General features: G+C 39.5%; 2 protein-coding genes across 2 annotated transcripts; one reads left to right on the forward strand and one right to left on the reverse strand.

The window, feature by feature from the left end:
* Nucleotides 1-422: 422 nt before the first annotated feature.
* On the forward strand, nt 423-991 carry LOC106093735 (cuticle protein 38-like). The gene has a single exon (XM_013260868.2). The coding sequence runs from the start codon at nt 564-566 to the stop codon at nt 900-902; it is 339 nt and encodes a 112-aa protein (XP_013116322.2). The 5' UTR covers nt 423-563; the 3' UTR covers nt 903-991.
* Nucleotides 992-6871: 5880 nt separating this feature from the next.
* On the reverse strand, nt 6872-9602 carry LOC106093737 (cuticle protein 4.9). Its single transcript, XM_013260871.2, has 2 exons — nt 9553-9602; nt 6872-7214 (listed from the first exon to the last, which is right to left on the reverse strand). The coding sequence occupies exons 1-2, from the start codon at nt 9562-9564 to the stop codon at nt 6996-6998; spliced, it is 231 nt and encodes a 76-aa protein (XP_013116325.1). The 5' UTR covers nt 9565-9602; the 3' UTR covers nt 6872-6995.
* Nucleotides 9603-9902: the final 300 nt, after the last annotated feature.

Consider the following 9902-nt stretch of genomic DNA (forward strand, 5'->3'; position numbering starts at 1 on the left):
TGCAGTATGTATGTCTCAGGTTGCTGACGTAATTGATGACAATTCGCCACTATACATATGTTAGCAACGATATTTTTATTGCAAAATATGTACGTGATCGCCGCATGGAGATGCGCCTGTGTGACAATTCTACCAAAACAGAGACTCACAATGGCATGGACATTGAGGGAATTGCTAAACATAGCCACAAATGACAGCCACACACTCCCACCCACATACACGGATGTTAATCAGTCCGTCAATCAGTTGCCGAGAAGCATTGGCGGTTATTGTTGCTAATTTTTAAAAGCAAAGTTGAGAATGACTGGCTTCTATTTTTATGTAGAATTCAAGGATATTTCGTTTCAAAAAAAGTGTTTAATTTGATATTCCGGAATTTTTACGTTTTTTTTTTTTTGTTTCTTCGCTTGCTTTAGAAAAACAAGAACAACTACTAATATTTGGAATTTTTTTGGTGTGTATATAAAGTCCATGGCTTTCGTCGAAGATCATCACAATTTGTTGTGGAACTACTTTGGAATAACCAACAGAAGAGCTAGAGACGCCCATATAACGCCTGAAAAATGTTCAAATTGTTCGCTGTTTGCTTCTTGGCTTTGTTTGCCGTCGCTTTTGGTGCTGCTAAGCCCGGCCTCTTGGCTGCCGCTCCCCTGGCCTATACTGCTGCTGCTGTGGCTTATTCCGCTGCTGTTCCTGCTGTCGCTGCTGCTTACACTGCTGGCTATGTGGCTCCCTACGCTAGCACCTACAATGCCCACACTGTCGCCCACACAGCTGCCTTCCCTGCCGCCTATGCTGCTGCTCCAGTTGTAGCTGCTGCTCCAGTTGTGGCTGCTGCCCCCGCTGCTGTGTACGCCGCCCATGCTGTTGCTCCTGCTGTGACTGTTTTCAAGAAAAAATAGAAACGTCAGAATGACAGGATTGAAATCAGTTTGCTTTTATTTGTGATCGTTGACCAGTGAAATGTGAAAATTAAAGAAACCTTAACAAGCTCAAATGATTGCGTTTTTATTCGAACCCTATCGAAGCCTATTTGCTTTCTTCTGCTCATATCCCTATCGTCTTATAACAAAAGTCAAACTGTGTTTGTTTGTCTGTCTGTTCGCTCCGTATGAACTCGAAAACGATTTTCTTGAAATTTTTACCCATTGTTTTGGTTAAACTGGGAGTATAAATAGGGAAGGGAGTAGGAATCTCCCCTTACGCCAAAATTACCATCCAATATGAAAAAATTGACCGTTTGGGACAATTTGGGATTCAAAGAATGGTATTTTGGAATAAAAAAAATTTATCAAAATATTGGATCAGGTCCCGTCCACAAAAAGCCAACTCACAATCCAGATATGTAAACCGATCGGAGCAAGTTGGAACCTAAATGAATGGTAATAGGGAGTAGTTCCGGTTAGGTTGGAAGAGTATGGCACCAAAATGTCTGTTTTAGCATCCGCGTTGGCCATCATGTAGGTTAGGTTAGGTAAGAGTTGCACTCCTTTATAGACTCACTTAGGCAATTTAAAGTCAATTGTGGTACCACGATAGACCAAGGCTTTTGGCGGGAATCGAACCCACGACCCCTGCGCTGGTAATTCAAGCACATTACCAACTTGGCTACCAAGGCGCCTAGACCATCATATAACCAATTGTGATTTCTCATAAACAATTCCTCTTCTCTCAATAGTCAAACCAGCCTGGAAGACAGGTTTCAATGCACTTTCTCGTACCACTTTGACGCTTCGACGAAGGTTTTGTTTTTGACTGGGTTAAAACGCCCGAGTTCAACTAGTGCCTGAAAGAAAAAAGAACCAAGTATCCTATTTCTACTTTGGGATAGTGCTGGAAATTGATAAATAAAATGTAAACTGTCCTTTGTAGCGTGTATATCGTAACACCAGTGGCAGATATCATCATCTCTAATACCTAGGCGAGACAGGTGTTTACTTAGCTAATTCTATCCACTTATGATCCCAATGACCACTCTTAAATGTTACTTCTCTATTGGCAACAGAGAGTCTATGTACTGATTCGAACGTTCGTTACATATCAGATTTGTTTGCTTACAGCCTTCGTCTGCATTCCAGCAACGTAACCCAGTTTCTTTGTAGCGCTCATTGAGACCATGAAAAATTTGCGAGAGGGAGATTCACTCCAGACTTATCAAGTACATCGGTCTTTTCATTGCCTTCTATATCCATGTGCCGTGGAACCCAGCATAGGGTCAAAGTATGGTATTCCTTTGGACGCATCAGTAACTCCCAACAACGGTCCAGGGTCTTTGATCTCACACACGTACAGTTTAACGCCTTCAACATTGCATAGTGGGGGAAAATCGAAAAAGAGTACTAAATATGCCATTTGTGAACGGGTAGAGATATCACTTTAAAATTTGGAATAGTTAGAGCTAAGGACTAACTCCTTAGCTCAAACTTTTCCAAATTATAGGCTCAAGACCATAAATCGAGAGATCGGTCTATATGGCAGCTATATTCAAACCTGGGCCGATCTGGGCCAAATTCAAGAAGGATGTCGAAGGGCCCAACACAACTCGATGTCTCAACTAACTCAACTCATTGTCCCAAATTTCGGGGGGCAAAGGTCAATAAATGCGCCTTTGTGTGGGCCCATAACCTTATATCGAGAGATCGGGATATATGGCAGCTATATCCAAATCTAAACCGATCTGAGCCAAAATAAAGCAGGATGTCGAAGGGCCCAACATAACTCGATGTCCCAAATTTCGGCGAAATCGAACAATAATTGCTCCTTTTATGGGTCCAATACCTTAAATCGAGAGATCGGTCTATATAGCAGCTATATCCAACCAAATTAAAGCAGGGTGTCAAAAAAATTAGCAAAACTCACTGTCCCAAATTTCGGCGAAATCGGACAATAAATGCAGCTTTTATGAGCCCAAGACCTAAAATCAAGGGATCGATCTATATGGTAGCTATATCCAAAACTGAACCGATTTGATTCTTATTGCAGAAAGATGTCGAGGGGCCCTCAACTCAACTCAACTCACTATAACAAATTTCGGCGACATCGGACAATAAATGCACCTTTTATGGCCCAAAACCTTTAATCAAGAAATCGGTCTATATGACAACTATATCCAAACCTATACCGATCTGAGCCAAATTGAACAAGCATATCGAACGGCCTAACACAACTCACTGTCCAAATTTTGGCAAAACCGTACTAAGTTTCAAAAAGGTATCTCTACCCGATCTTATACGGCCTATTTTTTACTATTTTTTTACAATTTTCCCCTACTGTGCGTTGCTGTACTGTCGCTAAACATATGAATTTTGGATCGGCCGCTTTCCATAGACTACACAAGCTCCGCTGCAACATACATCGCATATACCTCTGTTTGAAAGATGCTGCAATCATCCCTAATATCGAATTCGCTGCAAAAGATATCACACCCTGTTCCATTCTCCTTCCTCGATCCATCTGTAATAACGTTAATGCTTGAAAATCTAGCCCGCCCATTCTGCCACTCTGCCAGGGTAGGTAACTTTATCCGCAATCCTTTATCCACCACGTTCATACCTAACTGGAAGTCAGTCTGAGTGACCGTCATGGTACTATCCACTATACGTATATGTCTCGCTGGTGCTCCAAAAATCAAGTCAAGCTGCGACAATCTTAGAATGAACCTAACCGATATTTCCCTTATAAACCACTTCAAAAGGAGAATTCCCAACATAACCCCTAATGATCCAGTCCCAGTGGAACTGCCCTACGGAACTGCCCGCACCACCGCCGAAAACAACCATAAGCCTCAAACCCCACACAAATCCAATGCCGCAAAGGCCTAATCCTCTAATCCTTCTAATCCTCGATCCGATGTTCATTCTCAAATCTAATTTTCTATCGAGAAATACCCATTAAAAATTTCACCGACTAAGATAACTGTAAAGTCAACCCCTGCAGAGTGGGTAGCCTAAAGACCAGTATCTTTCACCTATGCGATCGCATTTCCTTCTTCCCCGCCTTCACACCCAGGCCGATATCCGCCGCCCGTTAGCAGCACATCCAAGTGCTCTATTCATGTCCTCCGTAACCGGGTTTAGAAATTTTCCTGTGACGACCATAAACAGATCGTCCGCGTATCCACAGACTCTAACACCCATATTCTCCATTCCATCAAGAATATCGTCCTTCTCAGGGATACAGAGCAGAGTTGGTATTACCGCTCCATGAGGTGTTCCCCTAGAGATATTCACCCCCACCGTCTCGACACCAATACTGGTGGCAATCTCCTTGCTGCATAGCATATCCAAGCAATCACATTGTTTCCCAGATCCGCACTCCTAAGTGTCATATTTATGGCGGAAGTGCTTATGTTACTGTCCGCCCGTCTGTCCGTCCGTCTGTCCGTCTTACCGTCCGTCTTACCGTCTGTCTGTCCGTCTGTCTGTCCGTCCGTCTGTCCGTCCGTCCATCTGTCCGTCCGTCTGTCCATCCGTCTGTCCGTCCGTCTGTCTGTCAGTCTGTCCGTCCGTCTGTCCATCCGTCTGTCTGTCAGTCTGTCTGTCCGTCCGTCTGTCTGTCCGTCCGTCCGTCCGTCTTTCTGTCAGTCTGTCTGTCCGTCCGTCTGTCTGTCTGTCCGTCTGTCTGTCCGTCCGTCCACCCGTCTGTCCGTCTGTCCGTCCGTCTGTCCGTCCGTCTGTCCGTCCGTCTGTCTGTCCGTCCGTCTGTCCGTTCGTCTGTCCGTCCGTCTGTCCGTCCGTCCGTTTGTCCGTCTGTCTGTTGAAATCACGCTACAGTCTTTAAAAATAGAGATGTTGAGCAGAAACTTTGAACGGATTTGTTTGGTCCATAAGCAGGTTAAGTTCGAAGATGGGCTATATCGGACTATATCTTGATATAGTCCCCATATAGAACGATCCGCCGATTAAGGATCTTAGGCCCATAAAACCCACATCTATCATCCGATTTTGTTGAAATTTATGGCAGTGAGTTGTGTTGGATACCCTTCGATATCCTTTTTCAATTCTGCTCAGATCGGTCCAGATTTTGATATAGCTATCATACCTATCCGCCGATCTAGGGTCTAAGGCCAAAAGGAGCCACATTTATTATCCGATTTTGCTGAAATTCGCAACAGTGAGTTGTGTTAGGCCCATTCACATCCTTCTTCAATTTGACTCAGATCGGTACAGATTTGGATATAGCTGTCATATAGACCGATTTCTCAATTTAAGGTCTTCGACCCATAAAAAGCGCATTTATTGTCCGATTTCGCCGAAATTTGGGACAGTGAGTTGTGTTAGGACCTTCGATGTCTCTCTTCAATTTGGCCCAGATAGGTTCAGTTTTAGATATAGCTGCCACGTAGACCGATCTCCCGATTTAAGGTTTTGAGCCCATAAAAAGCGCATTTATTATCCGATTTTGCTGAAATTTGGGACAGTGGGTTGTGTTAAGCCCCTTCACATCCTTCTTCAATTTGGCTCAGATCGGTCCAGATTTGGATATAGCTATCATATAGACCGATCTCTCAATTTAAGGTCTTCGACCCATAAAAGTCGCATTTATTGTCCGATTTCGCCGAAATTTGGGACAGTGAGTTGTGTTAGGACCTTCGATATCTTTCTTGAATTTGCCCCAAATCGGTCCAGATTTGAATATAGCTGCCGCGTAGACCGATCTCTCGGTTTAGGGCTTTAGGCCCATAAAAGGCACAATTGTTGTCTGATTTTGCGAAAATTTTTGACAGTGAGTTGTGTTGGACCCTTCGACATCTCCCTTCAATTTTGCCCAGATCGGTTCAGTTTTGGATATAGCTTCCATGTAGACCGATCTCTCGATCTCTTTACCATAGGCAGGTTTAGTTTGAAGATGGACTATATCAGACTATAAGTGGATATAGCCCACGTATAGACCTATGTCCAAATTAAGGAATAAGGCCCATTGAAGCCGATTTCTCTGAAAATTGGCACAGTGAGTTCCCTTGGGATCTTCGACTTCCGCAATAGGTCCAGTTCGGACAATATTTTGATATAGCCTCCATATAGACTGATCTCCCTATTGAAGGTCGAAGACACATAGAAGCCGCATTTATTTCCCAATTTCGCTGAAATTTGGTACAGAAATTGGGCTTGGAATTCTATATCGGTATCTTATCGAATATGGTCCAAATCGAACAGTGTGTTGTTATAGCTCCCATATAGACCGATTTAAGATCTAAGACCTATAGATGCCGCATTTCATACCCGATTTCGCCGAATTTTGGCATTATAAGCTGTGTTAGACCCTTCTTCGTCCCTGTGTTCAGACTGCACCATATTTGGGTATAGCTGCCATATATACCGATCTGCCGATTTATGGTCTTTCACCCATAAGTTGGGTGTTTATTACGTTGGTACGGCGAGTTGTATTAGACCCCTTAACATCCTTCACGAAAATTATGCTAATCGGATCATATTTGGATGTAATTGCCTCATATGCCGCTTTATGGCATTTCACCCATAAATGGCTTATTTATTGACCGATTTCGCTCGAACTTCGAAGAGTGACCCTCGACGTACAAGAGTCCTAGAAAGGATCCTGTATCGCTATAGCCGCTACGGGTTCAAAAATGCTGCATTGGAATTTAGTTAATATATAGACCTGAGGTGGTGGGTATCCAAAAGTTCAATCCGACCGAACTTAATGCCTGGTTACTTTTTTGTTGTTTACCTTTCTAAAACCGAAAATAACTCAAAATGAGGTACGTTTTACGCAAATATGCATATCCTTTTATTGACATTCATAACATAATTTTTTTTATACCTTTGTAAAAAGCTGAGCGAATTTTTCACAAATAAGAATAAAGTTGTCACTCAAACGAGTTAAAGAGTAAAACTTAAACTACAAGGCAACCAGTTGTAAAGACGACGAAATTTTGTTCTAAAATTTTGTTGTTGAAAAGTTCCTGAATCCTGAGGCCTGCATCGTAATCCATTGATTTTTTTTTTCATAGAAAAAAAATTTACCATAAATTCCGTTTAACGAATGAAAGCGGTGGCATAAGGATAAGCGGAGTAAGCTGAGGCATAGGGATAGGCACTGTAGGCAGCATAGGGAGCGGTGTAGGCAGCAGCAGCATAAGGTGCAGTGTAGGCAGCAGTATAGGGAGAGGCAACCAGGGGAGCAGAGTAAGCTGAATAGGCAACAAGTGGTTTAGACATGGCACAGGCCAAGAGGGCGAACAAGCAGACAGCGAACTGAAAGTGAGAATACAAAGAAATTGGTTAAAGAAGATACTGGCAAATTATAGATAAGAGAAAAAAAAATGAAACAAAATTTCTTCAAACCAAAATTTTAATGAAATTATCTTTCAGAATTTGGTCGCCCCGGTAACCGAGTTTTTATCGTGCTTGGACTACCAGTGCGGGGGTTTTGGGTTCGATTCCCACCAAAGGCCAGGTTTGGCGCTACTGTGGTATCACAATGGACTAAAATATTCAACGTTAGTCTGTGTAGAATATAGACTGTCACTCTAACCTATTTTTCAGGACAATATTTGGAGAAAAATTCTCCAAAAACAAATTTCGTCTTAGGCAAAAATTTCAACAAAATTTTCTAAAAAAGAAAAAATTTTGTAAAATTTTCAGTGGACATTTTTTTTGAGACAAAATTTTAGTAAAATTTTCTTCAAATAAAAAAATTCAGCGATATTTTCTTCAAAGTCAAAATTTGAGTGAAATTTTCTCAGGGAATTTTCCTAGATGAAATTTAGTCTTTTTAGAAAATTTTACTGAAATTTTGCTTTTGAAAAAATTTCATTAAAATTTTGATTTTGAAAAAAATTCACTAAAATTTAGCTCTTGAGAAAATTTGATTGAAATTTTGATTTTGAGAAAATTTCACTAAAATTTTGCTTTTGAAAAACTCAAATTTTGTTCTAAGAGGCAATTTCATAAAGACTTCTCTTTAAGGAACATTTCATTGAATTTTTTTTTTTTTTTTGTAAATTTTGTAGAAATTTTTATAAAAATGTTGTCTTTAGCGAAAATTTCAGTGAAAATTTGTCTTGGTTTGCCAGTAGAGAAAATTTTAATCGAATTTTGTCTTCAGAGCAATTTGTCCTCAGAGAAAATTTCACTGAAATTTGTCCTCAGAGAAAATATCACTGAAATTTTTTCCAGTGAATATTTTACTGAAATTTTTCCCAGTGAAAATTTCACTGAAATTTGTTCTCAGAGAAAATTTCACTGAAATTTGTCCTCAAAAAAATTTCGCTGAAATTTGTCCTCACAGAAAATTTCACTGAAATTTGTCTTTAGAGAAAATTTCACTGAAATTTTTCCCAGTGAAAATTTCACTAAAATTGTTCCTCAGAGAAAATTTCACTGAAATTTTTCCCCGTGAAAATTTCACTGAAATTTTTCCTTAGAGAAAATTTCACTGAAATTTTTCCCCGTGGAAATTTCACTGAAATTTTTCCTCAGAAAAAATTTTACTGAAATTTGTTTCAGAGAAAATTTCACTGAAATTTGTTCTCAGAGACATTTTCAATGAAATTTGTCCTCAGAGAAAATTTCACTTTTTTTTTTGTTTTAAAGAAATATTTGTCTTTAAAGAAATTTTCCCTGGCTTCAGAGGAAATTTCAATGAAATTTTGTTTTTGGAGAAAAATTGATTACAATTTCGTTTTTATTTCACTGAAATTTTTCTCCGTGGAAATTTCACTGAAATTTTTTCTCAGAGAAATTTTCAATGAAATTTGTCCTCAGAGAAAATTTCACTTATTTTTTTTTTGTTTTAACGAAAATTTTTTAAATGACGACATTAGTATACCCTCATCCAATGGGTGGAGGGTATAGCTCCCTATAAACCCATCCCCCCGATTTTACTTTTTGAGCCCAATTTTTGTCCGATTTGGCTGAAATTTTCCACATAGTGTTTTGCCACAATTGTTGCACGGTTTGAGTCGGTCTATAACCTGATATAGTTCTCATATAAACCAATCTGCCGATTTGACTTCTTGAGCCCCCGGAAGCCTCAATTTTTATCCGATTCGGCTTCAATTTTATGTTATGCGTCTCAACAACTGTGCCAAATATGGTCCATATTGGTCTTTATTCAGATATGGCTCCCATATAAGAACCTATGGTGGTGGGTTCCCAAGATTCGGCCCGGCCGTACTTAGCACGCTTTTATTTGTTTTTTTTTTTTTTAATTTCAATGGAATTTTTCTTCAATCACAAATTTTCTGTGAAATTTTCTGAAAAAACAAAAGTACTCTGAGATGTTCTGTAAGTCTAAATTTCACTGAAAATTTCTCTTAAAGCACAATCAGACTGAAATGTTCCTTTAAATTTTGTCTTAAGAAAAATTGTCTATGAAATTTTCTGCAAATAGGAAATGCGTAAAAAATATTCTCTTGAAGAAAAAATTTCTTTACATATTGCAGTTAGAGAAAGTTTACTTTGATCTTAAGCATAATCCCGATTTTAAATATTGTAAATATTTATTTTGATCCTTTTAATTGTTGTCCGTTTGTATAAATCCTTTTTTTCTTCTCACTTTATAGTTATAAATTTTTTTATTCACACTTACCAATTTGAACATTTTGATGGGTTTTTTGGTTGATTTGGTTTGGTTTTTAACTTGAAAGTTCTTAACAAACTGATGATGATTCCCTCCTCCAACGCTGGCTTTTATACTAAAACTATTTTTATCCGTCGTAAAATAGTTAAAAATATGATTGTTTTTCGTTATTGCTTCTTCCGAAAATTCCTCCTTGACGATTCTAGTAGGCCCCTACTTGGCCATGGCGTACATAAAACATAAGCCAAAACTCAAAGCACTCAAACAAAATAATATTTCTAGAAAAAAATCGTGCTACATTACAAATGCACAGCATGTACTGAATTGGTATCGGTTTTAGGCCTTTTGTACGAATGCAA

The sequence above is a fragment of the Stomoxys calcitrans genome, chromosome 1 (assembly GCF_963082655.1).
Source record: "Stomoxys calcitrans chromosome 1, idStoCalc2.1, whole genome shotgun sequence".
Lineage (NCBI taxonomy): Eukaryota > Metazoa > Arthropoda > Insecta > Diptera > Muscidae > Stomoxys > Stomoxys calcitrans.

Coding starts and splice junctions, on each gene's coding strand:
- LOC106093735 (XM_013260868.2), top strand. CDS start 564: ATGTTCAAATTGTTCGCTGTTTGCTTCTTGGCTTTGTTTGCCGTCGCT.